This window comes from Zootermopsis nevadensis, unplaced genomic scaffold (assembly GCF_977971745.1).
Source record: "Zootermopsis nevadensis isolate Lab colony 2312 unplaced genomic scaffold, Znev_1.0 Znev_ptg000028l, whole genome shotgun sequence".
Taxonomy (NCBI): Eukaryota; Metazoa; Arthropoda; class Insecta; order Blattodea; family Termopsidae; genus Zootermopsis; species Zootermopsis nevadensis.
Window position 1 is genome coordinate 1,778,871 of NW_028259160.1, and position 23,146 is coordinate 1,802,016.

The 23,146-nt window shown below is 37.0% G+C and overlaps 1 protein-coding gene across 4 annotated transcripts in view; it reads left to right on the plus strand.

Annotated features, from left to right (window-relative positions):
- Window positions 1–23,146, plus strand: part of Balat (Beta-alanine transporter) — a 218,949-nt gene that overhangs the window by 110,415 nt on the left and 85,388 nt on the right. For all 4 annotated transcript variants that reach the window (XM_022083194.2, XM_022083175.2, XM_022083124.2 and 1 more), the window contains exons 4-5: window positions 12,790–12,893; window positions 22,345–22,499. In XM_022083194.2, coding sequence (XP_021938886.2) covers window positions 12,790–12,893; window positions 22,345–22,499 — 259 coding nt within the window. The remainder of the gene's footprint in view (window positions 1–12,789; window positions 12,894–22,344; window positions 22,500–23,146) is intronic.

A 23,146-nucleotide genomic window follows, 5' to 3' on the forward strand; every position in this document is an offset into this window, starting at 1 on the left:
GCAAAAAATAGAATGTCTGGGCAAATTTTAATAAAACTCTCTAATATATAATATTGTGAAAAACCGTCCAACCTTTTTCCATTTGGGACTGAATGATTTTCGTATGAACTTCGCAGGGATGTAAACGCACTTAAGAACAGCTTTGTTCTAATTAAACTGTTCAATTCAGGGATTTGCCGCTAGATCTAATCACCGCTTGTCCAGAATGTGGTCTTTCATGGGCATTAGTTATTGCATTTATTATTGTTTAGTATTACACAGGCTACGTTTTTTGATATAGAAAATGCAAGTTGAAAATGCCTCATACAAATTTTTGGTTCAATGGAAACCCTTCACGCGAATGCTATACGAAAATAAGTTATGATAGGCGTGTAACCTCATGGGTACGGTTCCAATTGCTGAGAGGTATAGACTGCAACATTCACAGGAGAAACAATTCTAATTTTCTGCGTAAATTTGAATTGAAAGGTTACAGAATTCATGAATGAATACATATGAATTTATAAGGAAGTTGTGTTGACCTTTATGTGGAGAGCCTGTTATAATTGGAACAGTGGATATGTATATGTGTGTATGTGTAAAGAGTGTCTCGCTGTTCATTTGCGATGATTTGAAACTTTTATCTTCTCGGGAAGGTTTCTCTTATGATTGAAGTTTTAAATTGTGTAAATTTCTTCCAAAGATCTACTAGTTATGGCTTCGTACTTATTAGTGTAATTTGTTCTTCGTTTAATTTAATATATGCCACCTCGACTCTGCCACCAGACACTCAATTCCTGATAACGGCTTATGTAAAAAAGTGAAGGTTTTTATTAAAGTGGAAAACCTAGTAAAAAGTCTGAAATGCTTAAAAAAGCTGAAAAGTCTGGTAATCATATACCTTACGGCTCAATATGCTTTGTAAGCTTTATTATAAACCCATTTAACCATCAGCTGTGTTGTAACTTTTTTCAATGCAAATCGGATAGAAGTCTAATAAAGAAGACCTCGTCATTGCAAAGCCCCGGTCCTGTAAAACTGTCACGCGTGTCGCAAATGTTTTTATCAGGGTATGGTGATCCAGACAAGTGTGACTCGCTGTCGCCAAAGTTTTCTTTCAGATAAGAGTCTTCGAAATTATGGGTAAAGGCTGAAACCAAAGAACTCAGCGAATGAGTGACCTGTTTATGTAGTTAATTTCAAGGGATTCGTCATCTGTCTGTTTATCAAATATCGACGAACTAAATAAGAGTTTTTATTTATGTTTATGGACAATGTGCAGAGGCAGATCGCATGGATAAGGTAAATGCGTACAAAATTTTGTTTAAAATTCTTAAACAGAAGAGACCTCACGGAAGACTTAGTTTTAGGTGTCAGGATTATTTGTAAAATAATTTTAAAGAAAGAATGTGTTCACGGGATTCACACGACTTAGGACAGGGATCATTGGGGCCATTTTAAACACCATAATGAACCATCGTGTTCCATAAAACTTTGAATTTTTTTAACCAGCTGAGACACCAACACTTTACAATAAGAACTCTGCTTCATGGGGTTAGTTGTGTATGGACGATGGTGGTATGAGTTTTACTGAAAATAAGCCTTAGAAGATATGTGACCAATATAGGGACTATAAAACTTTATTGTTTAATTATTATATTTCGAGGGGGAAGATATTATCCCTGTTGTGTTAAAGAGGTGTCTGTATAAAATTATCTAATAATTATCATCCCCATGATGATTATTTATTTTTGAGTCATATTTAACAAGATGTCATTACAGTAATTGCCTAAGCATGTCTCGATTCTTATCTGCATGTTAGTGAATCGATATAACCCTGATTATTCTAGGAGATGTTTCCACAAACAGTTCTACAGCTTTCTGGATTTTTCTTTCAAGGAGCCGATAATTGCGTTGTACGTCTAATGTGGGCGTTGGGACGATATTGATTACTGCGTGTTTTCTTGCTACAAGCTGTCTCAAAATAATGGATTACACATCTAATGGATTACTCTTCTCAGACATATCCGGCTGCTGAATACCAAAGAGCTTTACAGATCCGTGAAAAACGTCATCATTCGCGCATTGTAAGAGCATGACTCATGAATTATAGGAGACATTTCTGAGGTTGAAGAAAAACTAAAACCACTCAATGTAGCGACCTAAAATAACTTATGAATGAATACTTTTTCAGCAAACTTTATAACAACATGACTATGATGAGGTACTTTGAGGTAATTTATGACAAAAGTAAAGTGTTTTTGGTTGTTTATTCTTCTTATTTGACACAAAAAACAACAAAAACACCGTTAACCATAGCAGGAAAATGTAAACACGGGGTTTCTATGAACATTACTGTTGAGAGACGAATAGACACTGTCCTTCTCAAACTACATCCAAATTAGATGGACAAATGTTTCTAAACAAGATATGTGCATATCATGGAAGACGTTAAAATAAAATGAACTTCTTAATAAGCGGATATAATCTTGAAATACACAAGAATAAGGTTTATTTCTGTTATCATTTCGAGTTATAATTCAGTCACTCACTGTATAGTGCAAGATATTGTTTGAAAAGTCGATTGTATACTCTGCTTATCAAAGAATAGCTCACTTTCTTTATGGAACCCGAAGGTTCATCAATGTGTGCTCAAAATCCCGCCACCGGACTATCCTGAGCTAGCTGCATCCAGATCGCTTCATCGATTCCTATCTCCGTAAGGTTTATCCTCCCACCTAAGCCTATGTCTTCATAGCTGTGTCCCTCAATCAGGACTCCCAACCAATACCTTGTAAACACCCCTCCCCTCCCCCATGATGATCGCCCTGATGATGGAGACAGTAAGGACCTCTGAAACGTCGGTAAACTTCTACCAGGCTACACGGCGCAACAACCCAGAAGACAGCCATCTTTAAAAATAGCTTTAGGTCGCATTAAAAATTGTCACATGGTATGGAAAATGACGTAAAATAAAGATATTATTAATATAGGCAATTCAAGTTTATTTACATCTTCTTTTCATTAGGGCGTATAGTAGAGTAAAGTCAGACAGTTCTTTGTTCCTAATTGGCTTGTGTACAGACGTAACAAACCGTTTCAACGCTTCAGAGCACAAGAGTTGAGTACAAGTTGGGTAATACGAAAAAAGTAGGAAGTTTCTTTTTGTGTCTACAGTGCGTCATGTTTGTGTTGAAATCGAATATATATTTATTATCTCAGTCTATACACAAACGTATTTAAAATGTTGTTGTTAAAATTTATATACCACTATAATATCTGTAGTATAAAATATTACAATAAGTTATATTATGTTATATTATGGCGCTTTTATCGTAGTATGATGTTACATTTATTATGGCGCTTATTATTAATTTGCACGACATGTTTCGATGTTTTATGACATCATCTTCAGGTTTATATCGTCGTTTTTATCATTTTAAAACTATTATATATTTCGATGCAATGCATTTATTGATTTATAGGTATATTTGTAGATTTTTCTTTCTTCATAATGCTCTTCATGTCTGTAGTTAGACGTTCATTTTTCTGTGAAATTAACGTCCAATTTTTACTATTATGAAATGAGCATGGAAATTGACATAGAAAATAAACACAAAGAAATAACACATGTAAAATATAAGAAAACATACCGATTTTGTGTTTTGTGATGTATCCTAACAACAACATTTTAAATACGTTTGTGTATAGACTGAGATAATAAATATATATTAAGTTTCTTTTTGTGTCTACAGTGAATGAATATTAAGAGGAAAACATTGGTAATTTTATACACAACTCTTGTGTTGTCCTGTGCAGTTTATTAGTTAATGGTCTTATTTTATATCAAAGGAATCCTATGAAGTTTGTTAGAATATTTATACCAAAGAGCTTAACTTAAACAGCTGTAAGAGGCATAATACATGTAAGTAGAAGGAGGAATTAAAACAAATAATTAAAAGAACTTAATTACTTTACAGTAAGCGAAATCAAAGGCTGAAATTAAGCAAACAACGCTATAAAATGTGTTATTTATGTTGTAATCGTGTTCTTTGTCCAATGGAATTAAATTTTGTTTTAATTTTGACTTTTCAAAGAATTTCCTGCGCCAGAGAGTGAGTGAGTTTAATTTATTTTTGTTTAGACTTCATTAATTTATGGTGAACATAAGGTACTGCTTGTGTATGGCTTTTTGATTTATTTGAATAGGAAGTTAATCTCAGTTGCTGAAATGACTGTCAGTGTACTTGAAACATGGCTGTCTTAGTGGCATACCTTTCATTTCTGTTACAGCTGTTAAAACTTAATAGCCTAGTCTCAACAGGGAGCAGCTGACCTTTTTAAAGTGGCAGTATAAATTCGTAAGTCAACGTTTCACACGTACAAGCAGAAAGTTAAACATCGTTATGATTAAATCGGTACAGTAAAGTTGAAATATTTGTTGGTGGCCGATTAGTTTCGCTGCGCAGTGATGTTGGTCGAGTCCATTCTCAACATCTCAGGGGGTTGTGATACATTTTTACTGATGGCTGCGTATGGAACACCACAGGTAAAAAAATTATGTGTGATGACAATAGAGATCAAGGTGCTATTCTGCGAGCCTGTTAACATGTCGAAGGGTCTGGGCGAGACAGCGGTCGATTACTAGCAGGCCTGCAAACACCAACCTATGATTGTAAATGTAAACGATAATGTCTCTCACCCGATATTTTCAGGTAAACTGGTGTTTACCTTACATGAAAATATATGTAACTAGGGTCAAGCTCACCACTAATATTAACTTTATGTACAGAAAAATAAGGAAGTTAATCACAATGCTAGTGTCGTAATATAAAAATTTGTTGGATGATTTTTAATTTAATTAACGTTTAATACTTCCAGAATATCTGTAGGCATTACCTTTTCGTCCATTACCGATTGTCCTTGACGTACACTTGTACGTGCATTATTAAATTTACCAATTATCGCCGAAGCGCCATTCAACCTAATAAGTAATTTGTATCAACATTCTAGTATTCTCAACTAAATATAGAAACGTAACATTAATTTTCTCTCAAAGTGTGGAAAGTTTACAATAATTCTGTCTATGTAAACATATCTAACGCCAATACTAAACTGTTGTGCTGAAAATATGCTATATGCATTGTTTACTTGAAAAATAGGTTTTCCCGAGAAACAACACAATTCTCATGATTTAATGTTTGTTTAAAAGTATCGCATAACATTTTCATGTTGCACCTTTGGTGAGAAGTGTAGGGTGTTAGTGGCACAATACCTCAAATGTGGTAACGGCAGGAAGAAACGAAAATTGCTTTCGAGTTCCACAAAAGTCGAGGGATTTTTGATAAGCTGACTGATTATTAGCTTCACAGAAATGAAACTTAAACTTGGATTGACTTAACTGATATGTCAATAGACCCAAAGCTCACAATCTGCCATTATCACACAAGGGACCATGGAATGGAGCAATGGACTTATAGCGCAGGCAACCTGGAGGCACGCTGTTAACTTACAGTGTTACAACCCCACTGGAAGGCAATGAGTCATGTAGACATTGACGTCCTGTCCCACTGGCTTGCTTAATGTGGAAACCGCCGCGGGGTCAAATGCCTCTCAGCCTCTTGATACACAACCTCGTTGAATCCACAATCGCGTGTTGATATCCGCGTTGACCTGCGTGGTAAAGTCTGTTCCCACGCTATCTTTCGTCTTCCCCCTGTCCCTCAGAACTGCCATCGTCATACTGTTATGCCCCAGAATCTTAACGGAATATTGGTTCAGACGACCGTGAGAAAAGATGTTGACAGGTGTTGTGAATATTCTGTTCCTGATTTAACTGCGCTGAGACTTCAATGAAAACGCAATTAAACTGGGATTCAAAATATAATTAAGATGGCTAAAGACAGCCATCTTCAGACTCACCGCCTTGAAACCTTAAATCCTACAAAACGTAATTAATTCACAAGAAAAACATAATATAATTATTAGTAATTTTCTCTCATGTAAGCTTATACAGAAATTATATATAATTATTTTCTCAAAATATGATTTAAACATTATACCTCCATGACTCTGTCTGCGGAAATGGCGTAGTGGAATTTCATCCTGCTCAAGTGAAATGATTATACCGCCACCGGTTGGTAATGTAGTTGTATTATCTAATGTTGCGATATAATGGTTGGTATCACCATGAATCAATCGAAAGGGACACTTTAAAGGGAATATATCGTTCTACATACAAGTATTTTGGGAATTGCATAAAATAAACATGTTATAAAGGGGCGATAGACTAGCGGTTAGAACGCTGGCCTTGTAATCCTGGGGTCTCGGATTCGATTCCCGGCGGTGCCCGAATTTATAACTTGTGTTGGGTAAGGCCGCGGTCTAGGCAACACGGAGTTTTCCTCCGTGACATCCCAACAATTACTCCATTCACACACAGAAGAAGGCAATGGCAAACCACTTCTGGATCATCTGCCAAGAACGTATATGAACAGGTCCCAGTCCGAGAAAAGGATGGAAGGATCCTGTTCATATGGACCTGTCGTCAGACAGAACACTAAATAATAATAATAATAAAAAGGGGCGATGACCTTCTTTATGTCTGTCCGATTCTTTCATTTCTGAAACTACTGGATTAATTTCGACTAAATTCTGTATTGTTGGTCTGTATTAAAATTGTACGTAAAATATAATTTTAGTTACTATCAGTCAATTGTAACCTATTATATAAATGAAACTCAACTAGAATTGGTAGATTTTTTAAATGTCATTCGTAATGAAAATAGTGCATGGCTGAAAATACGTAACTCGCTATGGTCTATGGTCTATACAAGAAAAATGAATTTGTGCCAGAAATTAATCCTAAAATTTCAAGGAATGAATGGCATTTTAGAGACGTTCTCACACATATAGTTTATTGCTTTTCGAGATTTATATAAATATGTTTATACATTTCAGAAATATACTTAATCTTTTCTATACAGGGTGAGTCAGAAGTATATTTACAAACTTCATGTGTGTCCTAGGATATAAAATAAGAAAAAAATGTTCCTATGAACATGGGTTCGCAAATGTTTCATTTTCGAAATAATAGCCAAAAATAAGTTTCAATGAATTGACTCTGTATCAAAGTGAATCCAGCTTCCAGCAAAGATTTTCAATTAGCGTTTGGGCAGGAATTGTTGGCGACATGCTTATTGGTCCACACATGCTTCCATCGCGTCTAAGAGGATCTTCATATCGGCGATTCTTAAGAAGACACTTGCCACATGTCCTTGAAGATGTACCACTGACTACAAGAAGACAAATGTGGTTTATGCACGACAGAGCTCGAGCACACTTCTCCCGTCGCGTCAGATATCATCTCAATGAACAGTACCCTCAGCGATGGATTGGGCGTGGTGGCCCAGTAGCATGGCCACCGGAACTGACTCCATTGGACTTTTATCTGTGGGCTCACTTGAAGTCTATCGTTTATGCAACACCCATAAACAATGAAGACGACCTATGAGAACGTGTGCAGAATGTATGCCAGATGATTTGAGGAAACCCTGGTGTGTACGAACGAATCCGTCAGTCTTGTGTACGTCGTGCTCGGGCATGTGTGGAGAATTGAGGAAGAACCTTTGAGCATCTGTTATAAAGAAGCATCCCTGTCCTTATACTTGGCAATAAAGGCATAAATTGAAAATTATTTTTGGCTATTATTTTGAAAAACTAGCATTTGCGACCCCATGTTTATAGGACATACTTCTGACTCAACCTGTATAAGAAAATGATGGCTTGTAACTTTGTTTGTTGGTTGGTGATTATTCACTGTTAAGGGATTTTGGGCCTTATAAAGTATTATTTTTGAATATTTGTGCTGTTGTAACCGTTGCCATGGCAATACTCATAAGGATTTTGGACTTAATGAGATAATAATTATGACTATGTACAGTATTAATACTGTACATTTTTCCATTATTCTTGTCGGGAAATTTATTAGTATGAAATATAAGGGGACAAGTATATTTTAGTTGTAATATCTCAAATACGCCGTGGGAGAATTATTCTTGGTTCTATGGTGTTTGATAACTGTAATGCTTATTTCTGTATGCAACTCCATAAATAACGCACGTATAAAATATGTATACTCCATTGAATTACAATTTACTTAGTGTTAGCGTTGGAGATGCGGTCTATCGGTAAATCGCATCCACGATGGAAACTAATCTGTCTTGTTGATAATACATTACAGGAAGCTTCCATCTCTCTAGAGAAATCTTGGAAGCTGCCTTCAATCTTACGATGTTATGGTCGTTCCTTTGCTATCTCATCGCCTGTGTCCGCTTCAGGCGTTACTGTGAACAAATTCTGGTTCTGTGGTCCTGATACGTGCTTCACCTATAATTCCTCGTCGAATTGTATACACAGACTCGCGAGCCACCAATCTATTAGTTTAATCCTCGTCTTTTGAATTAGTTCTGGGTTCATAACCAGTCACGTTCTTATTTGCATGGATTTAATCCATTACAGATTTCTTTCTGTATCTAACCACTATGACATGATGATGCATGGATGAATGTAAAGTTCCGTGTAGTCCTAACCACAGTACCAACTTATATTTCTTGATATGGTAATCCTAATAACTTCTGATGAAAAGTGTAAATTATGAATCGTCTTATTGTGCATTTTGCTGCTAAATATTGCCTTCAGCATTCTGGTCTGACTAACCACGTTATTTCTTTAGGAGGAGAGACCAAAATTTCATAGCCATATAAAACGTACAAAATTACAGTGCTCTGTATTTTAATCTCTACGTTTGTAGGTAACAAACGGAAAGTTAAAAAAATTCCTAACTCAATGGCAGTATGTATTTCTCCCAATTTAATATCTTTTTAATTTAGTGGTGAGAGTAATTTTAAATTCTTACTGCCTTCCCAGATAATTGAAACATGTCACATTTTCGAAAGACGTATTAGCTGTTTATATATTATGAGCTTTTCACTTTATTCTGATCATATTACGTGAGCATTTAATTGTATTCATATTTCTTTACTCCTAAACCAACCTGCTTAGTATCGTTTAATAAATTATACTACGGTGTTTATGTAAATTAACTTTACCATACATCAGAAATAATATTTAGGATATATGAAGATGTGGAGATAGAGATAAAGTCATTATTTATATATATATAAATGGAGGTTAGTGACCACTTATAACAAAATTAAACTAAATTAATTCAATACAATTTAGTTTATAATTTATTAACGCGCTTGTCAACACCGAATAACGCCAATTAGAGTAAAGCACTAAAAATAACAGAACAAGAAAAATGACATAAAAGATGAAGAAATAACACAAAAACAAAAAGAAACATGGTCGAATGTACAGCATAAAACCAAAATAATAAAGACGACGAGAAACTATATCAAACCATTAATTAAATTAAAATATGGAGAATTGTATCGTCCCTTTTGAACTCGGAGAAGGCACAACGGTGTTAGGTTAAGTAACCAAATTTGTTGAGATGAAATTATGTCATGCTGAAAAGAATTTAGTCATCGCTAAAAAAAATATATATTATAAGTGGTCATAAATAACAAATTGGAAACTTTGGAAAAATTGTTCAGTGTCTGTATAGGTCCACATTTGCTGACGACAGAACGGCTAACGTCCTTGATATTGGAAAAGCAGGATGAAACGGACACATTTTCTACAATGTCAAAATATGTGTTGAGTGTAATTAAGATTTCAGAATAACCCTTAATATTAAATTATAGAACGTGATGTAAATCAACGCACATGGATGATTTAAGACGTTTTATATCTACGTCGACTTCATAGACGGTAGAGACAGATGACGTAGGTAAAAAATCTGTCATGACATAACAATGAGGAATAACAATCAGACAAGATGTGTTAGATTTAAAATGATTGCTAAGGGTATCAGAGACATGTTAAGTCCTGTAATAAATTTTTCATTCAATTTAATGTAGGTTTATTATTATCCTTTTTAAAATTAGAAACATATTTCTAAAAGTGCTTAGTTTGAGATTTAGGTCTATCATTGGCAGACTTTAACCACCTTTGTCTATAGAAATTTTAGAACTTTACAAAAATATAAAAAAGAATATAATATTGTAGGCAGGACATCTGGTATTTTGTAAGGACGAAAAAATTAATTGTTCGTATTAATGTAATGTTTTAAAATACCCGAAAACCAGCACCTAAACTGTGTCTTTCTAGTATAGGTATGAGTTATTGAATCAATAACTACAGAATTCAGTAGATTATGAGAACAGTTAACTGCCTGTGCACACAAGAGCAGATATAAGAGGATAACGTTTCGTAATGTAAATATCCTCGCACGTAGTTGAGAAAAGAATTGTGAAGCTTAAGAAAATATACTTAGGTCAGCGCGCTAAAGAGGATGTTAAGTATAAATAACTGCCAGTTCAATATCGGAAATGGTAACGTTGACTTAATAAAAATTGGCACACACAAGATTAAGAAAATTCTTGTAATTTTATAAGATAATGTGCGACGTTTTGAACATTACCTTTAATTTTAGTGTTGTCATGCAAAATATCGTGAGGAAAGCTACTAAAATCTATTAAGAAGACTACATGGAAATTATATCTGTCTTAGTTTTCAGAGAATTAAAATAATTTTCAAATGTTTTATTATGTGGTTTAGGCGAAAAATAATTATTTCTGATTAGTAAGGTTAATGTCTGTTAATTTATAACTACCTGCCGAAGATGGAACATATATCGTGTTTAGATAATTTTTAAGATACTCATTTTATTTGTGTAATTGTTGCAAATCTTCAAAATCTTTCAAAACCTAACCTAAACCAAATTTTCCATCAAATTATGACTGATAACTTCTTAAAGCCGAAATTTAGGGAAACATGGCCCACAACATTGAACAAATTTCTGTTTTCCATTAAAGCTTTCTTATACACGTCACATATGTCCCTGTTGGTAGTCGTCGTGCCAAAAAGCTGTGATAAGTAAACCCACGAACGATACCATCTCACACTATAGTAACCGTCATCAAGTTGCACCCTTCAGGCCACGAAAGGACTTCAACGCCCCTCCGCGCCCCTCGCTTACCGCGCTTCTCTAAGTCACCAGAACAACGTTGATATCTGCGCTGCGCTCCGAGCTCTGAGCTGTCTTCATTCACTTGGGCTTCGTTATTCGTGCCGCGAAATTGTACGATATTGCTGTGACCTTGAAACATTACATTTGTTGACGGCTTCTGTAGAACACTGCACGTTTACTACGAAGGCGCGAGTAGCTTTGGTAATTGTGTAACAGTGCCCTAGTTGAATGTCCCATTGCCGTATGAATTAAATACATAAAGACTTTGAAGCAAAATAAGCACCTGTATGCACCTTCTGTCGCTTTTGCACACATTCTGTGTTATCTGGGACAACTACAGGTTGTGGTACAGGACCCCTGCCCTTTGATATTCAAATGAGCCAATAACACAGCGCCCTCAACTGTATTGAGGGGCTGGATGTCAGTGATTGCCGAACATGTTGATTTGTGAGGGAAATAAAAACAATCAAAAATTGATGTTAGTCTGCCCTCATTCTATAACATTTTTCCACATGCATTTAAAAAAATCATTGTATTTTCCTCTCTAGCTTTGACAACTTTTGTCCTAATGGAATACTTTCAAAAAATAGTTTGTTAGAGAACAGTCAGTTTCATTTATTATAGGCGTGCGTATTTTCCCACGTAAATACGAGTGAAACGAATGAAGTCTACTTTCCTCCAAATTATTTCTTCAGTAAGGCCTATAGAAAAGTAAGTGTGAATTTTAATTCGATATTTATTCAATTCAATAACAGACGAATGCAAATGTTACGATTTCAATAGTAGGTTACAATCAGAGATCTCGAGTGGTAGAAGTAACATTTAGACTAATACGGGTGTAAAATAAAGATCCCGGATAAATCGGGTGGGAGGATATAAACTGAATTCATTTAGCCCAGATTAAGGACCAGTGGTTGTTTGTTACGAGAACGACAATGAACTTCGGGTGTCACACAAGACCGGATATTACTTGACTAGCTGAGAGATAATGAACTTCTCAAGGACTATGCTCGGTGGAGTTCATTACGTAACCACAAATTCCTACCTTATTGACTAAATTTGTAAGATACAACACCAGAATTTTGCACCAATTCCACATTTGTATCTGTATAATCTTTAGTATAGTATTCATATGTTTACCTGTTTAATTTTTATATCTCTGTGTCAAATTTTATATACCATACTTAAATTAGATCATTTGTTTTAATTAAATCAAAAACCGAATATGTATTTTAATGTACAGAAACAATTTACTTTTAAAATTTTTGCATTTTATTCGACCATTTATTAAAACTTAAGTGACTGGATCTTTAGTCGCTCTGACCTCACAAATGCTGATATTATCGATTGTACGTAACAGAGATGTAAGACGTTTGGCTGGTGTCCAGTGGCATGATGTTTAAAGACTTGCAGACAAGAAAATTGGCCTACCATAGGAACATTCCTTTCAAATAAATAAGGAAAGTTGTCTACGAACAGAATCAGATTTGCAACAAACACTTCTTTGAAGGTACAGTTAACATTTTTGAAAGCACGTCTCTTTACTTCGAATTAGTTGTTTTCCTCGACCCTAAGACAACGTTTCATTCTACAATCTTAGCGTTACTGTCTGATCTAGACTTGGAATAAATTCAGGTTAACAGCGCCTCACTTTCTAAGTTGATTTCGTGTATTGCAACTCCTACAAAATTATATATTATTTTGTATTTCAGTGGGAACTCGTCTGCGACAGCGACTTCTACACGACACTAGCGCTGATACTACTCGGAACTGGTGGTCTCATAGGCAACTACATTTTTGGGTACCTGCAGGATAGGTGAGTATCACTTAACATCTAATAATTTGAAGTAAACTACTATATCGAAATATGAAGTTCGCCGATCACGGTGACCGTGTTGTCCAAGACACGCACTGAGGTGGATCATCATAATAATTAGGTCATTGATTCCAATCCTAAAAACTCTTGTTTTAATGCACCATAAGATGAGTTAAACAGAATGTTTACACGTCAATTTAACCAGAATTCTTTACACCCTTAACTGAAAGTAGTAGACTAAAATAGGCTAAGAAAAGGCGAGAATATCCTTTTTAAGAAGATGATTCAATTCACATTTTGTTGTCTCTTTAGAAATGAACTAAAGGTTAAACGCCACTAACACCTCAGCCCACTATCGGAGTCTATTGCAATTTTTCCCATACTTCTCTCTCAAAATAGTCTTATGAGGGTTTTTCTAAAAGCTTATTTTTCTTTGAAATTGTAAAATACAGTGTAAACTCCCTGACATAAGAACCAACGCTAGGTGAGATGTATAAATTCAAATTACGAATTTATTCAAAATGTGCCTAAAATACGAGGTGCGATCGGAAAGTTTCTAGATTGTGTCAATAGAGGGCGAACCAGATGTAGTACGAGCTCCTGCCGCTACGGGGTGCGGCCTACATTCATAGTGAATCAGTGTGCCAGCCGGCATCATCCAATTAGCATTTGTTTCTTAGTTACGGGCGTTTCGGTAGTGTATTACACCGACCCTCCTGCGATTTCGGAATGGCGTGTGCATCAAATTTTGCCAAAGACTCGCCAAAACGGCTACGGAAACCTATGAAATGCTAAAGCAAGCATTTGGGGAGTCTGCAATGGGTCGTGCACAAACTTTTGTGTGGCATTCACGTTTTAAAAATGGCCGAACCTCTGTCGAAGATGACGAGCGTTCTGGACGACCATCTTCGAGCACAACGCCCGAAAATGTTACGAAGATTCGGCAGGCCATTCACGAAGATCGACGTCGTACCATCAACGACTTGTGCGACATTGTTGGGATAGGCTATGGGACCTGTCAGCTGATTCTAAAGGAAGAACTCCACATGCGACGCATCATGACAACGCGCCAGCGCACACCGCCCTCGACGTTCGGCAGTTTTTGGCCTCAAACACCATGGCCGTCATCCCACACCCTCCTTATTCGCCGTGTGACTTCTTCCTCTTCCCAAAGATGAAAATTCAGCTAAAGGGAAGGAGATTTGAGACGATAGAAGAGATTCAGGCAGAATCGCAGAAGGTGCTTGACAGGCTGACAAAGAAAGATTTCCAGGGATGCTTCCAGGCTTGGCAGCGGCGCTGGGATCGTTGTGTTCACTCCCAGGGGAACTGCTTCGAGGGTGATGGATGAATTTAATACCTGAGATAAGTGTATGGGTTTTTATAGGCGCAGTCTTGAAACTTTCCGATCGCACCTCGTATAACCGAGAATCTAGGAGCCGAGACACAGCACTTCTATAACAATTTCTGGGACGTTGCGCCGCGTAATCTGGTAAACGTTTACGGACGTTTCAGTTGTGTTTACTGCACTTATCTTCGCCCTGACGATGGTAGTTCAGCTGGTCAAAAAGTACCGCACCTGTTGTGGAAACGGAAGATTTTTTACCATATTCACAAACGCTACCACCGGCCTCTATCCTAAGGCTGATACATCGAAGATGTTTGAAGCTATGACGGCAGTCAATACGAAGAGAGGACGTCCTGGTCTGCGACGCCCTGTGCTTTTACACGTAGATACCTCGGCTTCCTTCGGCCGTCTTTGTTCCCAGTGATGTTGTCAGGAATCGACCCTTATTGAGGCCCATGCAGGAATTGAATTTTTCATTACCTCTATGTCGATTTCTCCCTCTTTTTTTACTCCCCACTGCCTTTGGCCGCCGTCCGCCTATATAAAACTTTCACAAGCCGATCTTGATTTATTTTACCCCGATGATGGAAATCATCCATCTCGTACTCTTGTAATTTCATCATTCTGATAATATTTTGTTATAAAAAACATGAAACTACAAGATTACGTTGTCATTACGCCACAATCTGGAAGGACGATTTTTCCCTTTCCCATTATCTTGGACACCTCTGTAAGTTGGACACATTTTCATGGAACCGTAAGTGTCCAACTTAGAGAGGTTGAGCTGTACAGTGAAATTTCGGGTTCTCGTGGTGCGGAATATGAAGTTGGCTGTCTTCTAAGTTGTACATTATTTACTCCGGTAGATGTTTACACGAGTTTCAGAGGTGTTTGCTGCCTGCATCATCAGAATGTAGCTCGTTTCCTTGATGATGGAAGCAACAAACAAGTAAACTTCTACAGAATACATGGCTCAACAACCAACTTTTTCTCCTGTACACAAACATTCTTCAAAGTACCCTTTTCTCAAACACTCGCTGTCTACGTTCTTCAGTTAGAATGAAACAATAAACCTGTATATTTCTCTCCACTTCTACAAATGCCAAAATGGTGGTCATATAAACTATTTAAGTCGAAATGATATTAACGGCACTGCAATGTTGTCTAATAACATATCTATAAAAAAATATGTAATCTACTCTTATGTTAATGTACTTTTAAGATTGTCTACAACATGGTGACAATGCGAAATATTGCGTACATTTAGCATCAGATATTGTACTGAGCATTGGTATAGCCCTTGTCATGTGAGTTATGACGTCACATTTCAGATGACGCTGTGAGGCTCCTAGGGTACAGAAGAGTCTGCATATTTCGTCCGCAGATAACAAAACACAACACCAGGAATTTGTGTGTTTACTTTTAATTTTTTCCGACTAGGGAATTTTCATATGCGTTGTATCAACACTGATGTCCTGTTTGTTGTGTAAATCTTTTAATCTGTAAATCCTACTGTTATACGCTTGGAATTTAGGTTACGCGACAGGGTTCAGTTGTACTGTTTCCTCTTTGCATAATATATAATTTATTTTCAACAAGAGGCCTAGTGTTTTGCGTCAACGCTACTTACGGCAACTGTTGTGTAGTAAGAATATATGCAATCAGTACAGTTTTGTGTTTTAGAATTCCGAGGTAAGATATAAAGAGCGCGCGTACTGTCGTACGGATTACGCATTTTCAATCGTGTTATGTTTACCCATAGGTCCCTGTTCTTCCGCCCTTCCTGTTTATAACAGAGCATCAAATGTCAGGATTCGCGAACTGAAAGTCTAAATGTAATAACAAAGTAAATATTCTAGAGTATTGCGCTGTGCGTGCATTTCGTAACTTCTTTAATGTGTGTGTGTGTGTGTGTGTACATGGAACTTCCTTACTATGAGATTCACATTTTCTGTTAGCAAGGTTTTTAAGGGATCTCGAGCGAGTTCTCTACCTTCCAGAACAAATTTGTGATGATAATTTTTATTACTTTATTGGTACTTTGTATTGTCTAAGTCAAGTTACTCAGGCTCTGATGAATGTTAACAGCTGTAGTAGTTCCCGTATCAACCAATTTCCCCTAAGACCTTGGTCTTGTTCACCAATGTGCTTTTTAACAACACGTCCGTACAGTTTGCGGGCGACTGCTGCCAAACCCTTGGTGTGAGTGAATTCTCACGTTACGTAACTTTCTTACCGCAGCTCAAATGGAGCACGTAAGCAGCCTGACGTGCTGGAAAGGACATAGACGAGTAACTGAAACATACCCGGTCCAAAACTTCTGCTTAATTTTCGTGGTTTCTGTCCGTCTTTCCTAGCGATCAGGTCATGATCTGATCGGGTTACATTAAAAGCTGGGAATTTTTTGATTACCCGATCACACTGTCAGCTTCTCACAAAAGACTCTGTTCCATGAAGTTAGTTGTCCCCCATAATCTTGTAACCTAACAATGAACCACCGATTCAGGTTACAGTGTCCTGTAAAGGAAGATATACTTCTAAATACTTTGTAGACACGCGGTAGGGTTCCTATAATGTTTGTGAGATCATGACAAGATATCAGACAAGACAGGGCAGATATTCGTACCCTGGAGGGGATTCAAACTACCGGTCTTACGTGCTTAATCAATCTAACGTCGCACTTCTAGAGTGGAGTTGTTCAGAGAACGACTTTGTCAAAGTAAGAAATGATAACTGAACACTTAATGGTACTCAAACAATATAATAGAAGAAATTGCTGATCGGGAACTACGACGGTGTGCCGGAAAGTAATTTCCACACTTTTTCTAAGAAAGAAGTCAATATATCGATATAAGCTGAACTGCACTCTTTCAGTTAGACGTTCCTGCATTATAATGTAAAGTATCGTAGTTCTGCCGCTAGAGATCTCTGAATTACAGTTGTGAAAATGGCGCAGTGGGAAGAGTTCGTCAGTCAGTGTGGAATAAACAGCGTGCAGTGACTAAGTTTTGGCGTCAGAAAACTCTCTGCCGATAGACATACATCGGAAAATGAAAGGTGTTTGTGGAGATGACTGCATGGACATCAGTATTGTTCTATAGTGAGCCCCACGTGTCGAACATGCCAGCCTGAATAAGAAACAGGTTTCTCAGCAGGTAATAGTAAACAAACCTGCCGTTTAACGTGAGAGAGTGCATTATGGTTACGGATAAGAAATGTGCGCCCAGTAGGTTCCCCGAATGACATTGATATCATGTATTGGAAGTGTTTGTCCTGACATGGAGCAAGGTTTTCTCCAACAAGGCTTCACCCGAGCGCACGAATGTCTGTACGAGATATTCACCACGTTTGTTTTACTTTTTTGTGAGATTACAACGGTGATACGGTTCTGTCAGCAAGACGTACTGTTCTATCGTGACGGACTCATGATACTAGCTGGACTTTGGCGGAAGTTTGTGGACTGCAGAGGTAATTATATTGAAAAGTGCTGTGTAGATTTGCAGGCCTAAGATCAAGGAAAGCACCAGCTTTGTTTCATGAAAACATCTGTTCCCTTTACGATATGAAATGAAGCATTCCTTTAGAGCGTGGTTTCGGTTTCAGTAGCAGACCCCGCAGGCTATATAATTTATGCTTTTTAAAGCAAGGTAATTAAAAATAGTTATTAGAAATGATAGAATAGGTGCTTTCTTGGGTAACGGGAAGATTCTACCGTAGAGTCAACAAGCCCACAATACCGGTAACTTTCCAGACTAAGATGAAACCAGTGTCTTTATGTTAGCAGAAACATTACTTGCTGAAAGTCCGACATAATGAGGAGTGTGGACTATATAAAAGGGCCCAGTAACTAATGGACGGCTGGAATCCCCTTCACTTTGATAAGGGTACAGGGGTGTACACAGAAATAAATTAGTGTACATATATTATTGGTTCCTGTTTTGATTGTCGTGTATGTTATCGTAGAAAATTAATCTTTTCTGCTATATCTTGCCAGTTATGAAAAATTAGTCTCTAGTTCTTTAATAATGATGATTAAAAATTCAAAAGCATGAAACTGGTTTACCAAAATTCTCAGGCAAAAATGTTTTAAGTACGGTTAAAATATTTCATACAGTTAAGGATATTCTGTTGCAGAGGTTATATGACGTAGAATTACATGAGCAGATGACCATTCTAAGTATCTGAATACCTGGAAGCTATAGTCTGTGTTTGTAGCTGCTGGAAAGTGTGGGGTAATCCCCACACTAACCAGTAACCCGGACGAGATTCAAACCCGTTACTTCCCCAACACAGATCTAATGCGTGATAGCTACATAAAACATGTCCTCTTTTTGTATTATTTAACGATGCAATATCAGCATCGTGGGATATAAATCTAATGACACAATGAATGTGAAAGTTTAATTCGGAAGGAACTGGAAATTTTATTCTAAGAAAATAAATTAAATGCGAGGAAAAACAATTTGTACTTATCACAGTTTCATATTTGTAGTGCGACCATTCTGCAATTAATGAGCATAATGAAAATGAGGTGTAGAAACTGGCGAAAGAACGCGTTTAGAAAACATTGGCTCCTACAAATTCGTGAGTAATTTTTACTCCCATGTTTCGTGCTGTAGAAAGTTAGGAACAGTTCTGTATATTAAAATAAGTTTATTAAACATTTCACAAAAATCACATGACCGTAGACTAAAAAGTCTATCTGAAATAGAAACTTCGTTTTAAATTAAAAATTCATTTGTTTCTGTGAATATATAGGGTGAACAAAAACGTGAAATTACATCTAACGTATTGCAACGTGGATATGAAAAGGTGAAATAGAAATTAAACGAAAAAGTGTTCTGTTTGTTATGTTCATATAATTTTATTACGGACATTGATTCCTGGAATTTGTGTTAGAAAGAAACACCCGTAATCTAAATATTAAACAGTGAAGCCAGACCGTCGAAAGACTATGAATATATGTAGAATTTCTGTAATGAACTACGTCATGAACATCGATATACTAAGGAATTAGGCAGAAAGGCAAGAATGAATAAACAAGAAAAGAAAAGTGATGGAGAATACAACTAGAATTACGTATTTCTAAGTAAAAGTTCACTACATGTATGTGACATGAATTTCTATCACAGTTACATAGGATATAAAATGTGAAAATTTATAAATGTAGAAATAAGTACTTACGTTAATTATTGTACGCCGTGGCTCACTGACGCATCTCGTAAATCCCTTCAACCAAAACTTCTGCCCCCTCTATATCACAGTCCTAAAACCCCCATCTTCCTCTTAAGCCCATCACGCACAAAAACTCCATATAGTCAGTCGGACTAAAATTATACAGCACAGCAAATTCTTATTTCCCACTGGTGTAATTTGTAATTTGCTTTGCATACAGTTCCATATCTGTCAGGCGTCGTACCACAAAGTTCTCACCGTCTTTCTTCAATAAACCATTCGTATCCTGCATGGTTAATTGTGCCCGAAATGATTTGTTCTTTGTCAGAGCCTAATCCCTACCGAACGTCTCAGTGTAGTGGAGAATTTCGTGGATTTCCTCGGTCCCTACAGGAAAATGGTGGGAAAAATACTTCAAAATAGATGTTGTCTTCTGGACTGTAGCGCCATGTAGTCTGGTAGATGTTTACGAACGTTTCTGAGGTCCTTGCTTCCTTCTTCCTATTTAGGTCGATAGAGAAATTACAATAATTATGAATGATTAGCTCAAAATGATTTATGTGAGGGCAGTGTGATCGGGTTTTAGATGATTTGATCAATGGGACTGAGGAAATAATAAAAAATCACGATAGTATATTTTTGGGTGGAGATTCGAACCGGGTTCTTTCCGAATACGAAAAATAAGTAGCCTCAATGTTTCAGTACAATTCGTTCCCTTCTACATCCCTTCTAATTCATTATTCATTAATAATTCTCTCATCCGAAATTATATAATCTGAATTACTCACAACGTCGTTAATTAAACCACAAATAAATAAATGTATTGGCTTTTACTGGCCATCGTTTCTCAGTGCACTTGCTCTGAGTATATTTTTATTTCACTATATGTAACTTGTTTATTTTAGATTTTGGTTTTAGCTGCCCCATATTCTGTATTTTGAACAAATGCTTATTTTTTTCGATGATAAACTCCCGCACGACCGACAGCGATGTATTCTACCCTTCTTTCTGATTCTGCCCCGTCCACATTTTATTTAACTCATTTTCTTTGATGTCTTCATCTGGTTATTGTAATAGATGGTCTCGAAATTGTGTGAAAATCATGTAATCTGTTCCTGTTTGCATCTGTGTATTTTTTTTTTGAGTGGGGATAATGTTAAAATCAATTCTAAAATAAGTAAGCTGAGAGAATGCAGATTGGGTTTATTTGGTTTAGTCTACAAACAATAACATTAAAGAAAATTTCTTGATAAGGTAAACGAATATCAGCTTCTGAAAAAAAGAACTTTGCTCCATGCAAAAAATTTAATTATTTGTTTTTCATATGAAAATTAACATAAAGGTTGACATTAAAATGAAGACAATTGTTTTCAACACAGCGGGACCTCGACATAACGAGGGGTTCGGGGGACAGATTCAGTACCTGCGTTATAAGCTACCCACGTTATATGTGGAATTGACATTTATCTAGCATAATACATATGTAAAAGTATTGGGGGACATGATCACAGCCGCTGTATATCCAGGTTATACTGTATTTAGTACACGATCAGAATTTTGCTTCTAATTGTAAATAGTTCTCTGAATATCGTGATGTTCATCTTGGCTGTTGAAATTTTCATTCTGTGTTTGCATATTAACTGACTCAAAGGGTTTAAATTTAATTTGTTTCCGACTATGCCTTATCATAAACACCACTGTCGTCTCTATTTCAAAAGGAATGCTTCAAACACGCTGTAATGTTATATTACAGTTTGGTTTGTAACTGTGACAGCAGAGAGCAGTGCGGTCACAAGAGGCTGCGGTGTAGAGCTATTAGGGCGACACTATGCGGTCCGGTGTTAAACGTGAGACTTGAGGCTTGGTTGTGGCCGAGTGTGAAATTTTCATTTTAACTAATATGGGCCATAGTGATTTTCTTGTACCTGGCGATCGATATTTGCTGGTCCTGTGACACCACGTCCGAATTTGGGGTGAAGCAGAAAATCTCCGGACATTAAGGATACCTGTGAATGTATAGAATAAGCAGTAACAGCCGACACGAGGTGCTTCTCCACCTTGGTGTATGGTAGAGCTAGCATGTTACGAAACGTTTCGCAGAGCCTCGGAATTGGTCAAAGCCGGAAGGATAATATTAAAATGGTTCTTAAAGAAATGGAATGCGCGGGTGTGAACTGGATTCATCTGGATCACGATGGGGAATATTGGCGGTTCTTTTCATCACAGTAATGAAAATATGGATGTCTTAAAAGGAATGGAGATTATTGTTTAGTTTACTTAGTATACGTATCTCAAGAAGAACTTTGTACCGTGGAGTTTGTTTCTGACTGTCAGACAGTCGCCATATTTTATATAACCCGAAGATGCATTACCGAAGATTTCTGTCTTCTGGGTTGTTGCGCTGTGTAGTCTGGTCGATGTTAACCAACGTTTCAGAGGTCATACTGCCTCCGTCATCAGGGCGATGAATATTCACCGCTGTGAGAACCTCAAGTCTTACATGCATTACCGTGTTCACAAAAGAAATTTTGCTCTGTCCTTCACCAGTTCACGGTATCTCATATTTCTCTGTGATCTGTTTCAGTATTTTCCTCCATGTCCACACTTCTCGGTATCCCCAAACTGTCTCTTTCCCATAATTTTTCCATTATTATATTAACAATTTTACTGAGCAGATATTTAATTTAATCATTAATTTTCTTTTGAGCTATTTTACAGTGAAATGTTAGGTTATTCCAGTCTTCACTTGATGAAATACAACTATAATATCGTATTTATAAGTTATCTTCTAGATACCACAAAGACGAAATCAGGGTTCATCGAATTCAGAATTAAAGCTCAGCACCTTTCTTCTGGAGAGAGTGGTTATAACGAAACAGTCACGTGGTCGTGTCACCGGTCTCACCCGGACGTATCTTACGTTTGCAGCATCGGCCGAAGACCGGCCTACTTCATCTACCTGTTCATCGAGTGCCTCTTCGGAGTAGCCACCGCATTCGCACAGGACTTCGTCACTTGGAGCGTCTTCCGGTTCGGTGTTGGCTTCACGGTCCCTGCCATCCTGGGGACACCGTTCGTGCTCGGTGAGTCACCTTGGCTATGACGTCACACGTTCACTTTTATTTATTTATGTATTCATCTTCGATTCCGTATTACATCCAGTGTGTTTTCCACTGCGGCAGTTGGGGGTTTTGCAAGAACTTACTCTTCGATGCTGAGGTGTTTAAGGAAATGTGATTAAATACAGATTTCAATGATTAAACATTCGTAGTTACGCCACGCCATTACAGTAGACAAATGTGTGAAGCCACATATTCTCATTGGTAGAACCTGAATTTAACAAAAGTAAAAATAATTGAGTGTCACTTGAGAATGTTCTAGAAGATTGAAGACTAAACTCGCGGCCGATGCGAGTATTCAGGAAGTGCCGGGTTAAAAAATCTCGTCTATTATAATTTATGCTTATCGCTATTTTCCTCAGCCCTTCAAAGCAACTCCAGGGGTTGTGCCTTAAATTAGGTACGACTGCCTTTCTTTTCAGTTCTCTTTTTCTGATTATTCTATTACTCGATGTTTTATGTCTGATGAACTGAAATCGTTCTTAAGCAAGGCATAAACAAATAAATAAATAAATAAATAAATAAGAGAAACGGACAATTTAAACAACTGCATTCTTTCTGCGAAGTTTATTGTAAGAAAATTTCGGATGTAAACTAGTACTTCAGACAAC